General features: G+C 47.5%; 1 protein-coding gene across 7 annotated transcripts in view; it reads right to left on the reverse strand.

The window, feature by feature from the left end:
• The window catches only part of ARHGEF9 (Cdc42 guanine nucleotide exchange factor 9), a 735,112-nt gene that overhangs the window by 305,431 nt on the left and 407,825 nt on the right, over positions 1–21,856 (reverse strand). Inside the window, exon 1 of one of the 7 annotated variants that reach the window (XM_063937202.1) lies at positions 7,183–7,292. The exons of the other annotated variants lie outside the window; for them this stretch is intronic. Coding sequence (XP_063793272.1) covers positions 7,183–7,212 — 30 coding nt within the window. The 5' untranslated portion in view covers positions 7,213–7,292. Of the gene's footprint in view, positions 1–7,182; positions 7,293–21,856 lie in introns of those variants that run through there. 7 annotated transcript variants of the gene reach the window in all.

Genomic DNA, 21,856 nt, shown 5'->3' on the forward strand with positions numbered 1-21,856 from the left:
ACAATAAAATGAATGGAAGAATATATTAATATTCTGAATAAGAATAGGAAACAAAAGCAAATTGTTTAGTCTTTTTTACTGCATGTCACTGGGCAGACTATACAGTACAGTAGCCTAAGTGTGTGTGTGTGTGTGTGTGTGTGTGTGTGTGTGTGTGTGTGTGTGTGTGTGTGTGTGTGTGTGTGTGTGTGTGTGTGTGTGTGCGCGGAGGTGGACTCTGATAGTGACACTCCTCTGCTGTGTACAATTGTGCTTTGTTATATGCACACTTGTACTTTTCTCAGGGCTGCAAAAGCAGTAACTATTACAGCAAGACTGTGCTCTACTATGACCAGGGCCAGACTGGTCTCTTGACACTTCTGACAAATGCCAGAAGTAGCGTTGGCCTGATTTACTGGTCTGGCGTAAAACCTTGACCGCGCTCCATTCTTGTGCGCGTGGAATGCCAGTCCATCCCTACCTATGATTGCCATAACATAACAGGCGTCCAGAAAAAGATTACTTCAGGTTTCCCAGTATCTGAAATAAAGGAATATCAATATCATGCAAAGTAAGAGAATTTGTATTAGACAGCTTGTCACACATACACATCTGACATCAGAGTGTATGGTTATAGAGATGAGCACACAAAGTAAGGATACTACCCCCCTGGAAGCAAAGTACTGTACTGCAAAGTAACAGCAGACCAAAAAAGCACACTAAAGGGTAAAACCATGGGGGTCATTCCGAGTTGTTCGCTCGGTAAGTTTTATCGCATCGCAGCGATTTTCCGCTTAGTGCGCATGCGCAATGTTCGCACTGCGACTGCGCCAAGTAAATTTGCTATGAAGTTAGGTATTTTACTCACGGCTTTTTCTTCGTTCAGGCGATCGTAATGTGATTGACAGGAAGTGGGTGTTTCTGGGCGGAAACAGGCCGTTTTATGGGAGTGTGTGAAAAAACGCTACAGTTTCTGGGAAAAACGCGGGAGTGGCTGGAGAAACGGAGGAGTGTCTGGGCGAACGCTGGGTGTGTTTTTGACGTCAAACCAGGAACGACAAGCACTGAACTGATCGCAGATGCCGAGTAAGTCTGGAGCTACTCAGAAACTGCACAGAGATGTCTTTTCGCAATATTGCGAATCTTTCGTTCGCAATTTTAAGAAGCTAAGATTCACTCCCAGTAGGCGTAGGCTTAGCGTGTGCAAAGCTGCAAAAAACGGCTTGCGAGTGAACAACTCGGAATGACCCCCTATGTGCACTGCAGGGGAGGCAAATATAACATGTGCAGAAAGAGTTAGATTTGGGTGGGGTGTGTTCAAACTGAAATCTTAATTGCAGTGTGAAAAATAAAGGAGCCTATATTTACCATGCACAGAAACAATATAACCCACCCAAATCCAAATCTCTCTGCACATGTTAGATCTGCCCCACCTGCAATGCAACATAGTTTTGCCCATTAGTGTGCTTTTTCGATTTTCTAACTAACCTGAATAACCCCTTAAATTAGCAAAAAATAAAAGCAGGAGAAGAAAAAGACATGGCTATGAATGTATCAATTTAGAATTCCTACTTCCTATGAAGAAAACTAAGATCCATGGATATAAACATAGTGGATGGAACAAATGCCGTGTTATTTGTGTGTTGTAACCCACTAATCCTGTTAATCCATATATATCATGGGTTTAAATCTGAAAGAAGACATCTAAATTCAACATTTTATGTGAAAAAAAAAATCCTGATTATTCTGCAATAAATTAGAATAAATGGAGACCATACACTTATAAATAGTCCCTGTACTTCCACTATGAGCCAGTTTTTCTGGGTGTAGCTATCTATTCTCCCTCCAGGGGAGTCGTGGACCCCCAAGAGGGAGAAAAGGTGTCGGGATTCCGGCGCCGGTATACTGTGCGCCAGGATCCCGACAGCCGGCAACCTGAAGACCAGCCAATTTTTCTCTAAGTAGATTTGTACAGTGCTGACTACAGCTACTAGTTTAGTGGAACTGATGTAACAGGCATTATATTGCAAAACCTGTCTCTATACCTGCCAATGTCCTGCATGATGTAAGCACTACTATAACAGATGGTACAAATTTTACTCCTTATAATATGTTACAATTAGTGATGAGCGGGTTCGGTTCCTCGGAATCCGAACCTCCCCGAACTTCACCCATTTTACACGGTTCCGAGGCAGACTCGGATCCTCCCGCCTTGCTCGGTTAACCCGAGCGCGCCCGAACGTCATCATCCCGCTGTCGGATTCTCGCGAGATTCGTATTCTATATAAGGAGCCGCGCGTCACCGCCATTTTCTCTCGTGCATTGGAGATGATAGGGAGAGGACGTGCAGCATTCTCTCAGTTTCTGTGTTCAGTGTGCTGCAAATATCTGTGCTCAGTGTGCTGCAAATATCTGTGCTCAGTGTGCTTGCAAATATCTGTGCTCAGTGTGCTGAAAATATCTACGTTCTCTGCCTGAAAAACGCTCCATATCTGTGCTGCATTGTAGTATATACTAAAGGAGGACAGTGCAGAATTTTGCTGACTAGTGACCACCAGTATTATATAGCAGTACGGTACAGTAGTCCACTGCTCTACCTACCTCTGTGTCGTTAAGTATACTATCCATCCATACCTGTGGTGCATTTTAGTTGTGCGCAGTATATTTAGTAGGAGGACAGTGCAGAATTTTGCTGACCACCAGTATATAATATATAGCAGTACAGTACAGTAGTCCACTGCTCTACCTAGCTCTGTGTCGTCAATTATACTATTCATCTATACCTGTGGTGCATTTTAGTTGTGCGCAGTATATATAGTAGGAGGACAGTGCAGAATTTTGCTGACCACCAGTATATAATATATAGCAGTACGGTACAGTAGTCCACTGCTCTACCTACCTCTGTGTCGTCAAGTATATCCATACCTGTGGTGCATTTTAGTTGTGCGCAGTATATATAGTAGGAGGACAGTGCAGAATTTTTCTGACCACCAGTATATAATATATAGCAGTACGGTACAGTAGTCCACTGCTCTACCTACCTCGGTGTCGTCAAGTATACTATCCATCCATACCTGTGGTGCATTTTAGTTGTGCACAGTATATATAGTAGGAGGACAGTGCAGAATTTTGCCTACCATCAGTATATAATATATACCAGTACGGTACAGTAGTCCACTGCTCTACCTACCTCTGTGTCGTCAAGTATACTATCCATCCATACCTGTGGTGCATTTTAGTTGTGCGCAGTATATATAGTAGGAGGACAGTGCAGAATTTTGCTGACCACCAGTATATAATATATAGCAGTACGGTACAGTAGTCCACTGCTCTACCTACCTCTGTGTCGTCAAGTATACTATCCATCCATACCTGTGGTGCATTTTAGTTGTGCGCAGTATATTTAGTAGGAGGACAGTGCAGAATTTTGCTGACCACCAGTATATAATATATAGCAGTACGGTACAGTAGTCCACTGCTCTACCTACCTCTGTGTCGTCAAGTATACTATCCATCTATACCTGTGGTGCATTTTAGTTGTGCGCAGTATATATAGTAGGAGGACAGTGCAGAATTTTGCTGACCACCAGTATAAAATATATAGCAGTACGGTACAGTAGTCCACTGCTCTACCTACCTCTGTATCGTCAAGTATACTATGCATCCATACCTGTGCTGCATTTTAGTTGTGCGCAGTATATAGTAGGAGGGGACAGTGCAGAATGTTGCTGGGTTTTATGACAGAAGGACCCCAGGCTTGAATCCCACCACCTATGTGGACATCCACTGAGATTGAGTATAACTACTAATTGTCTTAGCGGTGTATACACATCCCCTATTCCATCTAAGGGGTATGAGTGGAAGTGGCCTTGCCTGTCGATAGGGGGTTCCTTGTTTTTATTGTTCTGTATTTTTTTCACTGTTGGGTGAAAATAAATTGTGTTTTTAAGAGAGAACATGCAGTTGGACTTTTAATATTGCATGAAAGGCTATATCTGGAATACAGGAAAATCCCGGTGAAGGAAGGAGTGCTAAAGATACCTTTTGGTGCATATAGGGCTCCTTATAAAGGTAAGCCATGTTTTGATGGATGGATGCCATTGGTATAACTGTATAGTGCATGGAAGAAGTGAGAAACTCTTGAAAGAAACCTTTATGGGAACATAGGGTTTGTGAACAAGGTTAGTCTCCGTGACAGAACAGGATTGCAACAAACAGATTGAGGACTTTCTCATATATGGTGTTATATTCTGTTTCTTAGAAAATTCCCAGGATATAAGGATTTCGAGTTTTATGTAGCAGCGCTTGGAGATCGTTCATCATATGTATCTGTATATCTAAGAAGGAAGTGGTGTTCTATTGGACGAGTGCCAAGCTGCAGCTAGGGCGCAAGTCACTGTTTCGTTTTCCAATACAGTATGGTACAGTAGTCCACTGCTCTACCTCTGTGTCGTCAAGTATACTATGCATCCATACCTGTGCTGCATTTTAGTTGTGCGCAGTATATAGTAGGAGGGGACAGTGCAGAATGTTGCTGTGACCACCAGTATATATATATAGCAGTACGGTACAGTAGTCCACTGTTCTACCTCTGTGTCATCAAGTATACTATGCATCCATACCTGTGCTGCATTTTAGTTGTGCGCAGTATATAGTAGGAGGGGACAGTGCAGAATCTTGCTGTGACCACCAGTATATATATAGCAGTACGGTACAGTAGTCCACTGCTCTACCTCTGTGTCGTCAAGTAAACTACAAAAGTTCAGTAAAATTACCCAAAAATCAAAATTAAAAGCGTCTGATGAGAAGCGTAAACTTGCCAATATGCCATTTACGACACGGAGTGGAAGGAACGGCTGAGGCCCTGGCCAATGTTCATGGCTAGTGGTTCAGATTCACATGAGGATGGAAGCACTCATCCTCTCGCTAGAAAACTGCAGTGCCACTCCTAGATGGGCCAGGTGTTTGTGTTGGCCACTTGGGTCGCTTAGCTTAGCCACACAGCTACTTCATTGCACCTCTTTTTTTCTTTGCATCATGTGCTGTTTGGGGACTATTTTTTAAATCTGCCATCCTGTCTGACACTGCAGTGCCACTCCTAGATGGGCCAGGTGTTTGTGTCGGCCACTTGGGTCGCTTAGCTTAGTCACACAGCTACCTCATTGCACCTCTTTTTTTCTTTGCATCATGTACTGTTTGGGGACTATTTTTTAAATCTGCCATCCTGTCTGACAATGCAGTGCCACTCCTAGATGGGCCAGGTGTTTGTGTCGGCCACTTGGGTCGCTTACAGGGCCGGTTCTTGCCCTTGCGGCGCCCCGGGCAAAAGTTAGGGGCGTGGCTTAACATGGGGGCGTGGTCAGTCACGCCCCCCATTTGTAGCGCCGCTGAAAAAAAAAAAAAAAGTATACTTACTGTACCCCGCTCCTGTTTCCAGACCCTGCAGACCGGCGCCGCTCTTCTCCTCGGATCTATGGGAGAGACGTCAGTCATGACGTCTCTCCCATAGCACAGCATAAGCGCTAGAGGTCAATTATGACCCCTAGCGTCTATGCCACAATGCTGTGCGGTGCGCGATGACGTCATCGCGCACCGCACACCAAAGGTCCTCTCCATGAAGGGAAACTAGACGCTTAGCGTCTGATTCCCTTCAGAGCGGGGGAGGACCAGCGCCACGAAGGGAAACCAGACGCATAGCGTCTGGTTCCCTTCTCACAGCGGGAGGGGGGGCACAGCGGTGGGACACTGCTGGGGCGCACACTGACAGTGGAGGATCTTGCCATGGTGCGGCGCCCTCCGGATGGCGCCGGCGCCCTCCGGAAGGCGGCGCCCCGGGCAAAAGTCCTGCTTGCCCGTGGCAAGATCCGCCACTGGTCGCTTAGCTTAGTCACACAGCTACCTCATTGCACCTCTTTTTTTTCTTTGCATCATGTGCTGTTTGGGGACTATTTTTTAAATCTGCCAGCCTGTCTGACACTGCAGTGCCACTCCAAGATGGGCCAGGTGTTTGTGTCGGCCACTTGGGTCGCTTAGCTTAGCCATCCAGCGACCTCGGTGCAAATTTTAGGACTAAAAATAATATTGTGAGGTGTGAGGTGTTCAGAATAGACTGGAAATGAGTAGAAATTATGGTTATTGAGGTTTAATACTATAGGATCAAAATTACACCCAAATTCTATTATTTAAGCTGTTTTTGAGGGGTTTTTGGAAAAAAAACACCCGAATCCAAAACACACCCGAATCCGACAAAAAAATTTCAGGGAGGTTTTGCCAAAATGCGTCCGAATCCAAAACACGCCCGTGGAACCGAATCCAAAACCAAAACACAAAACCGGAAAAATTTCCGGTGCACATCACTAGTTACAATACTTCATTTAACGAGGCAGCGGGATATCAGCTAGCACACATATAACAGATTTTCTATGACATACACTCCAGTCTACTGTCACCTGGCCCTCGCGTGCTATATCCTAATAGCAGCTTCTAGTACCCTCCTTTCATAATGGTATGGGGGGGAATAAATTAGGAACAAACCATAAAGGTTCTGAATCAAGGGATGTCAGGTTTATTTAATCACTTAAAAATCATGAGTGTATTGCTATAAAAGTGAAGAGCCTGGGAACTGGCAACAGAAGTCACACTGGCCAGTTGTATTGTGACTAGAAATCTATAGAGATATACATGCTATTGTAACCCATGCCCTCTGATAATGTCTGTTGCTTCACATTAGTCTATTTGTAAAGGTTGAAATAAAATAATAGAGGAAAAGCACACGGAGCCAAAAAGGAAACTATTGTTGTTGCTAGCAAGCCAGAGGATTGAGGTGAACCCTGGAATGACAGAATTGGTGCATTCTATACTCCCCTGTGCAGATGCTATGAGCAGTTCTTGAGCTACCTTGTGTTGCAGTGTCTATAGGGAGATGCAAATTGCCATGGCAACAGGTTTCTGTGAGGGGGAAAAAAGCTGTACACATATCCTTGAAGAAAATACTTATAGCTAACATTCTAGCTTCAGCTCTCATTGCACTCAGTGTATCATTTGAACAGCAATAGGTTAAGTATTGTAACCTGTGTAATATATTATAAGCCCTAAGAACAATGAAACAGTTAACTGGCTGCACATTTGCAATTAGCTGACTTTAGGAAAAATGCGATTACACTTAGCCAAAAACCTAGCAATGGTAATAAACAATGACAGTACCTGTGTCATACACCTCGGTATCGTAAACATTAAAACATTCTCCCAAGCAGAATATATGATGTGATGGTGAGGATAAAATATAGCCACATAAAGTGACAAAAGACACCATGAGAGGTATTACATTGTTCCCAAATGTCGCAATGACATGTCTGTATGGGGGTAATTCCAAGTTGATCGCAGCAGGAAATTTTTTAGCAGTTGGGCAAAACCATGTGCAGTGCAGGTGTGGCCGATATAACATTTGCAGAGAGAGTTAGATTTGGGTGGGTTATTTTGTTTCTGTGCAGGATAAATACTGGCTGCTTTATTTTTACATTGCAATTTAGACTGCAGATTGAACACACCACACCCAAATATAACTCTCTCTGCACATATTATATCTGCACCCCCCTGCAGTGCACATGGTTTTGCCCAACTGCTAACCAAAATCCTGCTGCGATCAACTCAGAATTACCCCCTATGTACAGGTGTTATCAAGGATCACGTTAATGTATATGAAGGTATCTCTAATGCATTTAAATACCATGGCCCACCTCAAGATCAATGTCATGTAGCTTTCTAAGCAGGGGAGTGCTTGTCTGGCAGAGAGAAAATAGCTGCAACATGCTCCCTAGTGCATTGATATATACAGTGGTGGGAACCACTCTATGCACCTGTTATGACGTATTCTTTGCTTTATGCTATATAGCAAAGAATAAGGCTGATCGTGATGGGAAGTGTTCCGCATCACATGACCTTCTCTGCATAATGCAGGGAGGTCACACAGCACATCTAATCAGAGGAGGAGGGAGTGTAAGTGCCGTCTGTCCCATATAGAGCCCTTGAGTCCTTTTCGGGTCACGGAGTGAGGAGTTACACGCATACGTTTTTAGCACTGTGTCTGCTCTGCAGCTGATTGCACACAACTACAGGTAGTCCAGAGTCCTATGCATCTCAGTATCATCTCCACCTACAGCTGAATGGGAATAACTGGGCTGCAACGGGATGCGGTCATGATCCCGCCGGACAGAATCCCGGTGGTCGAAATACCGACACCGGGGTCCCGACCAGCACAATCCCGACATGTTCTCCCTCTGTGGGTGTACATGACACCCATAGAGGAAGAATAAATTAGTGCAGGCGGCGTGGCGAGCGCAGCGAGCCCGCAAAGGGCTGCGTTGCGCTCGCCCCCCTGTCAGAATTGTGCCAGTCGGGATCCCGGTGTCGGTATTCCGACCGCCGGAATCCCGTCCGGTGGGATTTCGTACTGATCCCGCTGCAACAGAGATTTCTCTTACGTCCTAGAGGATGCTGGGGTCCACATTAGTACCATGTGGTATAGACGGGTCCACTAGGAGCCACTGGCACTTTAAGAGTTTGAGAGTGTGGGCTGGCTCCTCCCTTTATGCCCCTCCTACCAGACTCAGTTTAGAAAATGTGCCCGGAGGAGGCGGTCACAGCTAGGGGAGCTCCATAGGAGTTCTTTTAGTTTTATTATTATTGTTAGAGTTTAGGCACCGGGAGGCTGCTGGCATCAGCCTCTCTGCTTCGAGGGACTAAAGGGGGGAGTAGTGTCCGCCCTGCGGGGTCTGAGCCACTATCTCCACTGACAGGACACTGAGCTCCTCAGGGGATTGAACGTTCGCCGCCACAGGGGATCGCTCAGCCCAGCAGCATGCTGCACCCCCTTACAGAGCCAGAAGATCAGTGGCGAGTTAGTCACCCGCCCCCCTGGCAAGCAGGGAGCTGCTGTGAAGATGGCGGCAACAGGGTAGGGAGCGCAGTATTAACTGCGCTCTGGGGCTCAGCGGTACATGGTGCGATGCTGTGAGGGGCACCCTGAGCTAGCGCCTACACCCCACACTGTCCAGCAAGCCCCTCAGGGTCCCAGGATCGCTGCCAGCACAATTCCTCAGGCCAGTATAATCTTCAGAAGAGCGGGAATACAGCGCCATGAAAGGGGGCGGAGCTTCTCCCCAGAGCGGACCAATTTTCCTGCCTGCAGAAGCGCTGACAGGGAGAGCTGAACCTCCAGATCAACTCCAACTGCCTTGTACGGTACATGGGGGTTGTAGAAGGGGGGGAGGCTGTATATCTATACTGTGTAACCTATTAAGGTGCACAGTAAGCGCTAGATAAGGGTTTCACTATATCCTGAAGCGCTGTGTGTGGGTTGGCTCCAATCTCTGTGGCTCTCTTGGCATTCTTGGGGGGAAACTCTGTCTGCCCCTTCCCTGTGTGTGTGTGTGGAGTGTTTGTTGTCTCCATAAAACTATGTCCAGGGATTCTGTGTCATATGCTGCGGAGGATAATTCCTCTCAGGATGATCCCATTCCATGTAATCAGGATTGCACTGTTTTAGCGCAGGTCCCTGCAAGAGAGCCTGAGTGGTTAGCCTCTATCAAAAGTATGATTTCTCAGATTTCTACTCGGGTTGCACAAAATGAAACTGCAACTCAGGTCTTACAGAACTCTATGGCGGTTTGGTCCGGTTCTGTTCCCTCAGGCCCTCCTAGTGTACACTCTCATAAACGTGCTCTTGCCCAGATTATGCGGGATGACACGGATACCGATTCTGACACAGCAGATGGTGATGGGGATGTGCTGCGGGGGGCGGCATCTCTTGCAAAAGGGGGTGCAGATGATGATTGAGGCCATTAGAGATGTGTTGAATATTGCAGATACAACACCTGAGCAGGTTGAGGAGGCTTTCTTCACTGACAATAAGAAAACCTTGCTAACCTTCCCTGCGTCTAAGGAATTAAACGCTATATTTGAGAACCCAGAGAAAAAATTTCAGAACCCTAGAAAGGTTCTGGTTGCTGTTCCCTTTGCTGAGGAGGATAGAAAAAAATGGGAAAACCCGCCCATTGCTGACGCGTCTGTCTCCAGACTGTCCAAAAAGGTGGTTCTACCCTTTTCAGGATCTACTGCGTTAAAAGAACCGGCTGATCGCAAAATTGACACTACGCTCAAATCCATTTACACGGCTTCGGGGGCGATATTACGTCCTACTATTGCCTGTGCGTGGATTTCTAAGGCTATAGTAAAGTGGTCAGGCACGTTACTTCAAGATTCAAATACATTGGATAAAAGTGATGTTGAATTATTTTTACGTAACAGTCAGGATTCTGCAGGATTTATGGTGGAATCCATGAAAGACCTGGGTTCGATGGCTGCAGGGATATCTTCCATGTCTGTCTCGGCTCGCAGGGGACTTTGGCTGCGCCAGTGGTCTGACGACGCGGAATCCAGGAAAAGTGTGGAGAACCTACCCTACAAAGGTCAGGCTCTCTTTGGGGAAGCATTGGATGCGTGGATTTCCACGGCAACCACGGGTAAGTCACCTTTTCTTCCCTCAGCAGCACCTGCTATGAAGAAACCCTTTTTTGCAGCTACGTCACAATCCTTTCGGGCTGTCAAATCAAGAAAGTCCAAGCCGTCTAACACCTTCTTTAGAGGAGGTCTGGCAAACTCCAAGAAATCTGCTGCTGCTGCAGGTTCCCAGGAGCAGAAGCTCGCTTCAGGCATGTCAAAGTCCTCAGCATGATGTTGGACCACGCGGCCTGGAGGTAGGGCAGGTGGGAGCAAGGCTCAGATGATTCAGCCACGTCTGGGTGTCGTCCGGCCTAGACCCCTGGGTACAGGATATTGTGTCCCAGGAGTACACTCCACCTCACCGATTCTTCAAATCAGGCTTGCCAGTTTTGCTGGCAGACAGGGCTGTCCTACAGGAAGCCATTCAAAAGTTGGAAGAGTCACAGGTCATTGTGCCAGTTCCACCTCATCTGCAAAACAATGGTTACTATTCGAACTTTTTTGTGGTACCAAAACTGGATGGTTCGGTCAGGCCCATTCTGAACTTAAAATCACTAAACCCCTTTCAAGCTTTTCTCCGATTCGCCGCATCAGGCTTTTCTCTGATTCGTACTGTTAGACAGTCATTTTCAGTTACAGGCACTGCCATTCGGCCTCTCCACGGCACCACGGGTGTTCACCAAGGTGATGGCTGAGATAATGGTTCTCCTCCGCAGACAGTGGGTGAATATAATCCCGTATCTGGACGATCTGCTAATAAAGGCATCGTCCAAGGAGAAGCTGTTGCAGTCCATTGTTCTCACGACTCATCTGCTTAGGGAACACAGTTGGATCCTGAATCTTCCAAAGTCACATTTGGAGCCAACCAGGAGGTTGTCCTTTCTGGGAATGATCCTTGACACAGAAGTGCAGAGGGTGTTTCTTCCGGAGGAGAAAACGTTGGTGATACAAACAATGGTACGGGATGTCCTGATGGTCCATCAGTGCATTCGCCTTCTGGGGAAGATGGTAGCCTCTTACGAGGTTCTGCAGTACGGGAGGTTTCATGCTCGGCCCTTCCAACTGGATCTACTAGACAAGTGGTCGGGATCTCATCTACACATGCACCAGAGAATACGTCTGTCGCCGAAAGCCAGGATTTCACTTCTCTGGTGGCTGCAACTACCTCATCTTCTGGAGGGCCGCAGGTTCGGGAATGAGGCTTGGGTCCTTCTGACCACGGATGCAAGTCTCTGGGGCTGGGGCGCAGTCTCTCAGGGAGAAACCTTCCAAGGAAGGTGGTCAAGTCTGGAATCAGGCCTGCCAATAAACATTCTGGAACTAAGAGCCGTCTACAACAGTCTTCTTCAAGCGGCCCATCTTCTGCAAGATCGGGCCATTCAGGTGCAGTCGGACAATGTAACGACGGTGGCTTACATAAACCGACAGGGCGGAACGAAGAGCAGAGCTGCAATGTCAGAGGTAACAAGAATCATCCTCTGGGCGGAAAAACACGCGTTGGCGCTGTCAGCAATCTTCATTCCGGGAGTAGACAACTGGGAAGCGGACTTCTTCAGCAGACACGATCTCCATCCAGGGGAATGGGGACTCCATCAGGAGGTGTTCGCGGAGGTAACAGATCTTTGGGGTGTACCTCAAATAGACATGATGGCCTCTCGTGTCAAAAAGAAGCTGCAGCGGTATTGTTCCAGGTCGGGGGACCCACAAGCCGTGGCGGTGGATTACCTAGTGACTCCGCGGGTGTTCCAGTTGGTGTACGTGTTTCCTCTACTTCCACTCATTCCAAGAGTTCTAAAACTCATAAGGAGAACAAAAGTTCAGGCAATCCTCATTGCTCCGGACTGGCCAAGAAGGGCTTGGTACACGGATCTTCTGAATCTACTGCCAGAAGAGCCGAGGCCTCTTCCTCTTCGGGAGGACCTGCTGCAGCAGAGGCCGTTCGCTTATCAAGACTTACCGCGGCTACGTGTGACGGCATGGAGGTTGAACGCCAGATGTTAGCTCAGAAGGGCATTCCGAACAAGGTTATTCCTACCCTGATACAGGCTAGGAAAGGAGTAACGTCTAAACATTACCATCGTATTTGGAAAAAATAAGAATTTACTTACCGATAATTCTATTTCTCATAGTCCGTAGTGGATGCTGGGACTCCGTCAGGACCATGGGGAATAGCGGGCTCCGCAGGAGACAGGGCACATCTAAATAAAGCTTTTAGGATCACATGGTGCGTACTGGCTCCTCCCCCTATGACCCTCCTCCAAGCCTCAGTTAGGTACTGTGCCCGGACGAGCGTACACAATAAGGAAGGATCTTGAATCCCGGGTAAGACTCATACCAGCCACACCAATCACACCGTACAACTTGTGATCTGAACCCAGTTAACAGTATGATAACAAAAAACGAAGTAGCCTCTGAAAAGATGGCTCACAACAATAGTAATAACCCGATCTTTGTAACAATAACTATGTACAAGTATTGCAGACAATCCGCACTTGGGATGGGCGCCCAGCATCCACTACGGACTATGAGAAATAGAATTATCGGTAAGTAAATTCTTATTTTCTCTAACGTCCTAGTGGATGCTGGGACTCCGTCAGGACCATGGGGATTATACCAAAGCTCCCAAACGGGCGGGAGAGTGCGGATGACTCTGCAGCACCGAATGAGAGAACTCCAGGTCCTCCTTAGCCAGAGTATCAAATTTGTAAAATTTTACAAACGTGTTGTCCCCTGACCACGTAGCTGCTCGGCAAAGTTGTAATGCCGAGACCCCTCGGGCAGCCGCCCAAGATGAGCCCACTTTCCTTGTGGAGTGGGCCTTTACAGATTTAGGCTGTGGCAGGCCTGCCACAGAATGTGCAAGTTGGATTGTGCTACAGATCCAACGTGCAATCGTCTGTTTAGACGCAGGAGCACCCATCTTGTTGGGTGCATACAATATAAACAACGAGTCAGATTTTCTGACTCCAGCTGTCCTTGAAATATATATTTTTAATGCTCTGACAACGTCCAGTAACTTGGAGTCCTCCAAGTCGCTAGTAGCCGCAGGCACCACAATAGGCTGGTTCAAGTGAAAAGCCGAAATCACCTTAGGGAGAAAATGAGGACGTGTCCGCAGTTCTGCCCTGTCCGAATGGAAAATCAGATATGGGCTTTTGTATGATAAAGCCGCCAACTCTGAAACTCTCCTGGCTGAAGCCAGGGCCAATAGCATGGTTACCTTCCATGTAAGGTATTTTAAATCTACCGATTTTAGAGGCTCAAACCAATGAGATTTGAGAAAATTCAAAACTACGTTCAAATCCCACGGTGCCACTGGAGGCACTATTGGGGGTTGTATATGTAGTACACCTTTGACAAAAGTTTGTACTTCAGGCACTGATGCCAATTCCTTCTGGAAGAAGATTGATAAGGCCGAAATTTGAACTTTAATGGACCCCAATTTTAGGCCCATAGACAATCCTGCTTGCAGGAAATGTAAGAATCGACCCAATTGAAATTCTTCCGTTGGAGCCTTCTTGGCCTCACACCACGCAACATATTTCCGCCAAATGCGGTGATAATGTTGTACAGTCACTTCCTTTCTAGCCTTAATCAAGGTAGGAATAACTTCCTCTGGAATGCCCTTTTCTTTTAGAATCCGGCGTTCAACCGCCATGCCGTCAAACGCAGACGCGGTAAGTCTTGGAACATACAAGGTCCCTGCTGAAGCAGATCCCTTCTTAGAGGTAGAGGCCACGGATCCTCCGTGAGCATCTCTTGAAGTTCCGGATACCAAGTTCTTCTTGGCCAGTCCGGAGCCACCAGTATTGTTCTTACTCCTCTTTTCCGTATAATTCTCAGTACCTTTGGTATGAGAGGCAGAGGAGGGAACACATACACTGACTGGTACACCCACGGTGTTACCAGAGCGTCCACAGCTATTGCCTGAGGGTCTCTTGACCTGGCGCAATATCTGTCCAATTTTTTGTTGAGGCGAGACGCCATCATGTCCACCTTTGGTTTTTCCCAACGGTTCACAATCATGTGGAAGACTTCTGGATGAAGTCCCCACTCTCCCGGGTGAAGGTCGTGTCTGCTGAGGAAGTCTGCTTCCCAGTTGTCCACTCCCGGGATGAACACTGCTGACAGTGCTATGACATGATTCTCCGCCCAGCGCAGAATCCTTGCAGCTTCTGTCATTGCTCTTCTGCTTCTCGTGCCGCCTTGTCGGTTTACGTGGGCGACTGCCGTGATGTTGTCCGACTGGATCAACACCGGCTGACCCTGAAGCAGCGATTTTGCCAGGCTTAGAGCATTGTAGATCGCTCTTAGCTCCAGTATATTTATGTGAAGGGACGTCTCCAGGTTTGACCACACGCCCTGGAAGTTTCTTCCCTGTGTGACTGCTCCCCAGCCTCGTAGGCTGGCATCCGTAGTCACCAGGACCCAGTCCTGTATGCCGAATCTGCGGCCCTCTAACAGATGGGCACTCTGCAACCACCACAGGAGAGACAACCTTGTTCTTGGTGACAGTGTTATCCGCTGATGCATGTGCAGATGCGATCCGGACCATTTGTCCAGCAGATCCCACTGAAATGTCCGTGCATGGAATCTGCCGAATGGAATCGCTTCGTAAGAAGCCACCATCTTTCCCAGGACTCTTGTGCATTGATGTACTGACACAGTTCCTGGTTTTAGGAGGTTCCTGACAAGTTCGGATAACTCCCTTGCTTTCTCCTCCGGGAGAAACACCTTTTTCTGAACCGTGTCCAGAATCATTCCCAGGAACAGCAGACGAGTTGTCGGGGTCAATTGAGATTTTGGAAGATTCAGAATCCACCCGTGTTGCTGAAGCACTACCTGGGTTAGTGCTACACCGACTTCCAGCTGTTCTCTGGACTTTGCCCTTATCAGGAGATCGTCCAAGTAAGGGATAATTAATACGCCTTTTCTTCGTAGAAGAACCATCATTTCGGTCATTACCTTGGTAAAGACCCGAGGGGCCGTGGACAAACCAAACGGCAGCGTTTGAAACTGATAATGACAGTCTTGTATCACGAACCTGAGATACCCTTGGTGTGAGGGGTAAATTGGGACATGCAGATAAGCATCTTTTATGTCCAGGGACACCATGAAGTCCCCTTCTTCCAGATTCGCTATCACTGCTCTGAGTGACTCCATCTTGAACTTGAATTTCTGTATGTACAGGTTCAAGGATTTCAGGTTTAGAATAGGTCTTACCGAACCGTCCGGCTTCGGTACCACAAATAGTGTGGAATAATACCCCTTTCCCTGTTGTAGGAGGGGTACCTTGACTATCACCTGCTGAGAATACAGCTTGTGAATGGCTTCCAAAACCGACGTCCTTTCTGAGGGAGACGTTGGTAAAGCAGACTTTAGGAACCGGCGAGGGGGAGACCTTTCGAACTCCAACATGTAACCCTGAGATATTATCTGCAGGATCCACGGGTCCACTTGTGAGTGAGCCCACTGATTGCTGAAAATCTTGAGTCGACCCCCCACCGCTCCTGAGTCCGCTTGTAAAGCCCCAGCGTCATGCTGATGGCTTTGTAGAACCCGGGGCGGGCTTCTGGTCCTGGGCAGGGGCTGCTTGCTGCCCTCTCTTACCCTTTCCTCTGCCTCGCGGCAGATAAGACTGTCCTTTTGGTCGCTTGTTTTTATAGGAGCGAAAGGACTGCGGCTGAAAAGACGGTGTCTTTTTCTGTTGGGAGGGGGTCTGAGGTAAAAAAGTGGATTTGCCGGCAGTTGCCGTGGCCACCAGGTCCGAAAGACCGACCCCAAATAATTCATCTCCTTTATATGGCAATACTTCCATATGCCTTTTGGAATCCGCATCACCTGACCACTGTCGCGTCCATAAACTTCTTCTGGCAGATATGGACATCGCGCTTACTCTTGATGCTAGAGTACAAATATCCCTCTGAGCATCTCGCATATAAAGAAAAGCATCCTTTAATTGCTCTAGAGTCAATAAAATACTGTCCCTATCCAGGGTATCAATATTTTCAGTCAGAGAATCCAACCACACTACCCCAGCACTGCACATCCAGGCTGAGGCTACTGCCGGTCGCAGTATAACACCAGTATGTGTGTATATACTCTTCAGTGTAGTTTCCAGCCTCCTATCTGCTGGATCCTTGAGGGCGGCTGTATCAGGAGACGGCAACGCCACTTGCTTTGATAAACGTGTGAGCGCCTTATCCACCCTAGGGGGTGTTTCCCAGCGCGCCCTAACCTCTGGTGGGAAAGGGTATAATGCCAATAACTTCTTGGAAATTAGCAGTTTTCTATCTGGGTTAACCCACGCTTCGTCACACACGTCATTCAATTCCTCTGATTCTGGAAAAGCTACAGGTAGTTTTTTTTTACCCCCCACATAATACCCCTTTTTGAGGTACCAGCAGTATCAGAGATCTGCAAAGCCTCCTTCATTGCCGTGATCATATAACGTGTGGCCCTATTGGAAAATACGTTTGTTTCTTCACCGTCGACACTAGATTCATCTGTGTCGGTACCCGTGTCGACTGACTGAGGTAAGGGACGTTTTACAGCCCCTGACGGTGTCTGAGACGCCTGAGCCGGTACTAACTGGTTTTCCGGCCGTCTCATTTCGTCAACTGACTTTTGTAATGTGCTAACATTATCACGTAATTCCATAACTAAAGCCATCCATTCCGGTGTCGACTCCCTAGGGGGTGACATCACCATTACCGGCAATTGCTCTGCCTCCACACCAACATCGTCCTCATACATGTCGACACACACGTACCGACACACAGCAGCCACACAGGGAATGCTCTAATCGAAGACAGGACCCTCTTAGCCCTTTGGGGAGACAGAGGGAGAGCTTGCCAGCACACACCAAAAGCGCTATAAATGTATATAAACAACCCTAGAAGGTGTTGTTTTTGATATAAGCGCTTTTAATATATCAATATCGCCAAATTATGCCCCCCTTCTCTTTGTTACCCTGTTTCTGTAGTGCAGTGCAGGGGAGAGTCCTGGGAGCCTTCCTCACCAGCGGAGCTGAGCAGGAAAATGGCGCTGAGTGCTGAGGAGAATAAGCTCCGCCCCTTTTTCGGCGGGCCTTTCTCCCGGGTTTTAAGAAAACTGGCCTGGGTTAAATACATACATATAGCCTTAATGGCTATATGTGATGTATTTATTTTGCCACTAAAGGTATTTAATATTGCTGCCCAGGGCGCCCCCAGCAGCGCCCTGCACCCTCCGTGACTGAATCAGTGAGACGTGTAGCAACAATGGCGCACAGCTGCAGTGCTGTGCGCTACCTTCATGAAGACTGAGGAGTCTTCTGCCGCCTGCTTTCCGGACCTCCGTCTTCAGCGTCTGTAAGGGGGATCGGCGGCGCGGCTCCGGGACGAACCCCAGGAGGACCTGTGTTCCGACTCCCTCTGGAGCTAAGTGTCCAGTAGCCTAAGACTCCAATCCATCCTGCACGCAGGTGAGTTGGAAATCTCTCCCCTAAGTCCCTCGATGCAGTGATCCTGTTGCCAGCAGGATTCACTGAGATTTAAACCTAAAAAAACTTTTTCTAAGCAGCTCTTTAGGAGAGCCACCTAGATTGCACCCTTCTCGGACGGGCACAAAAACCTAACTGAGGCTTGGAGGAGGGTCATAGGGGGAGGAGCCAGTACGCACCATGTGATCCTAAAAGCTTTATTTAGATGTGCCCTGTCTCCTGCGGAGCCCGCTATTCCTCATGGTCCTGACGGAGTCCCAGCATCCACTAGGACGTTAGAGAAAATATGTATCTTGGTGTGAGTCCAAGAAATTTCCTATGGTGGAGTTTCAACTGGGACGGTTTCTCCTCTTCCTGCAAGCAGATTTCGGCCCAATCCATTTTCTTCCAGAAACAATTGGCTTCCCTCCCTGAGGTTCAGACTTTTCTGAAGGTGTTCAGCCTCCCTTTGTGCCGCCTACGGCGCCCTGGGATCTTAACGTGGTGTTACAGTTCCTCCAATCGGATTGGTTCGAGCAACTACTGGAGGTTGAGGTCAAGTTTCTCACATGGAAGGCTGTCACTTTGTTGGCCTTAGCTTCTGCTAGACGTGAGTCGGAGCTAGGGTCTTTGTCTTGTAAGAGCCCCTACTTAATCTTCCATGAAGATAGAGCTGAGCTCCGGACACGTCCGCAGTTCCTTCCGAAGGTTGTGTCGGCATTTCATATCAACCAACCTATTGTGGTGTCAGTTTCTACTGACGCCTCAGTTTCATCAAAGTCCTTGGATGTTGTAAGGGGTCTGAAAATCTATGTGAAGAGGACTGCTTGTCACAGAAAATCGGACTCTCTGTTTGTCCTGTATGATCCCAAGAAACTTGGGTGTCCTGCTTCTAAGCAGACAATCTCTCGCTGGATCAGGTTCACTATCCAGCATGCGTATTCTACGGCAGTACTGCCGTGTCCTACGTCTGTTTAGGCCCACTCTACTCGTAAAGTGGGTTCTTCCTGGGCGGCTGCCCGTGGTGTCTCAGCTTTACAGATTTGCCCAGCGGTTACTTGGTCTGGGTCGAACACGTTTGCAAAGTTCTACAAGTTCGATACTTTGGTCTCTGAGGACCTGAAGTTTGGTCAATCAGTTCTACAGGAGCCTCCACGCTCTCCCTCCTATTCTGGGAGCTTTGGTACATTCCCATGGTACTAATGTGGACCCCAGCATCCTCTAGGACATAAGATAAAATAGGATTTTAATTACCTACCGGTAAATCCTTTTCTCGTAGTCCATAGAGGATGCTGGGTGCCCACCCAGTGCTTCGTGATCCTGCAGTGGTAACTTACTTCAGTACTGCTTAGTTTTTGGTTAAGTACTGTTTTGTTACTTGGTAAGTAATATTGTTCAGCCGTTGCTGATATTTCAGGCTACTTTTCTTGGTTTGCCTTGTGTGTGAGCTGGTGTGAATCTCGTCACTATCTGTGTAAAATCCTTCTCTCAAAGTTGTCCGTCTCCTCGGGCACAGTTTCTAGACTGAGTCTGGTAGGAGGGGCATAGAGGGAGGAGCCAGCACACACTCTCAAACTCTTAAAGTGCCAGTGGCTCCTAGTGGACCCGTCTATACCCCATGGTACTAATGTGGACCCCAGCATCCTCTTCAGACTACGAAAAAAAGATTTACCGGTAGGTAGTTAAAATCCTATTTTTACATGTAGGCTAAAGTTAGAGATGGGCGGGCATGTTAAAGGTGCTGATAATGATATCGGCTATTTGAACTAGCATATAGGTTAGGGCTCTTCGGAGGCCTATGTAGGAGCAACTCAGCATACTGACAAATATCCACATTTAGAAGCTGACTTAAATGGGAGTCTGCAGGTGGGGGAATCTGGGAGTTAGTGGGATCGTAGTGTCATGTACAGTAGGAGTATTTTATGGAATACTGGAGGTCTATGCATTCATACTTGCCTACTTTTATGGACCCCCTTTGCAGGAGATGATGTCCAGGGGCCACCTGAGGGGGGCATCACACATACCCCCACAGACACACACACACCTCTGCTGCAAATGCTGTGCTTCATGGCACTTAGCAGTGCGGGGCCCATCCTCTCCACTGGATAAGTGGACAGGATCCGACAGGCTGCTCTGTATGGTTGGATGAAATCCATTAAGTTGCCCATCATTGATTGATCTACCATCAATTTAACTGGTAAGGCTTGTCTGCATTCTGCAACAATAAAATATGTATTTCTGATTACAAGGGTCTCTATTACTCTTTTAGGTTCAGTTAGGTTCATCCTGAATTACATAGTTACATAGTTGATGAGGTTGAAAAAAGACAAATGTCCATTGAGTTCAACCTGTATTATAAAATGTAATATCATTTAAATATTGTATCCCTGGATATTTCTTTCAATTAGAAATGTATCTAGTCCATTTTTAAACTTATTGATTGAGTCCACCATTACTACCTTCTCTGGCAGAGAATTCCAAATCCTTACTGCGCTTACTGTGGAGAACCCTTTTCTCTGATGTGTATGAAATGTTTTTATTCTAACCTCAGGGGGTGTCCTCGTGTCCTGTGTAGCCTTTTTTTGATAAACAGATCGTCAAAATCGGTAACAGACATAAACCATATTTGCCTACTTTCCCAGAATGCCCAGAATTCTGAAGAGTTGCACAAATGATGGCATTGCAATGAACAAGGGAAGTGGGTGGGGGGAGAGGTTGATGGCTTGAATTTCGTCATCACACCACTTTCACCTCCCCTCTGGGATCACATTAAGAAAGGGCAGCAGAAGTAGGCAAGTATAAGTAGATAGAGGGACCTAAATTCTGTGGGAAAAAAAATCCAAGCATTTTATGGTACAGCTTATATGTTATACTAGGTGATTCATCGCGCCCTTAACCCTTGCACGCCCTTGTGGCATGCAATATTTGTATTATATGGAGTATTACCTCCAATCATAATTGTGTGAGTGGTTACATATTGCACGGACAAAGGGCATGCGATGGTTAAGGGGTCGTATCCCCTTGCAATGGCGTGAACAGCGCACACAGGGCCTGAATATTCACCTAGTAGGTGCTGTGGTTGGGGGAGTGGCGGGTGTGGAGGAGACACGGATGGGGGAAGGGGTCCGGGGGTGCACAGCAGGCAAGCAGCCAGTCACTATTGTTAGCGCTGGTATCCCAACGCGCCGCATTACAGGGAAGAAGATGCACTCAATAAAGTACAGCTCCCAGCAGCCTTTAGCGCCAGAATGCTTCGGCGCTAAAGGCTGCTGGGAGCTGTAGTTTATGTACTGCTTCTACTTCCCTGTAATGCGGCACGTTGGGACACCGGCGGCGGCGCTAACAATAGTAACTGGCTGGCTGAACTGACTGACTCGCTTAATCAATGTAAAAGGTGAGAGTGCTGTGAAGTGTCAGTGACACTGTGCACTCACTGAACTGCACAGCACTGTCACCTTTCACATTGATTCAGCGTCCAGACATTACCCTCCGCGATATCACCCATTCTATCCATTACATTAGCCATCTTGGGGCTTCCAGGCCAGCAACCCAGGTGCTGTGTTGCGGAGTCAGGGCCTCTGGGCATGGCTGTGGTGAGGAGGCACTTCTGTGGCATCACGCGCAGAGGAGGCTCCGCAGCTCAGAGAGTATGCAGGGAGTGGGGATTGTTGATGCCGGAGGGGGCAGGCAGACTGGCAGCAGGACATAGGACGCTGCAGTAAAAGGAGTCCCCCCCTCCCCCCCCCCCCCTATCTACAGCGCAGAGGCTTGCTGCAGATGCAGTGGCATAGCCTCCAACTGTACCTTTTTAGCAGGTACAGTACCTTTTTTTTATGGTCTGTACCGATTTTTGGCTCTCCAAACTTCCATTGAAAGTATAGGAAAAGGGGCGTGGCTACACCACTGTACCCGTGG

Source organism: Pseudophryne corroboree, chromosome 8, assembly GCF_028390025.1.
Source record: "Pseudophryne corroboree isolate aPseCor3 chromosome 8, aPseCor3.hap2, whole genome shotgun sequence".
NCBI lineage: Eukaryota > Metazoa > Chordata > Amphibia > Anura > Myobatrachidae > Pseudophryne > Pseudophryne corroboree.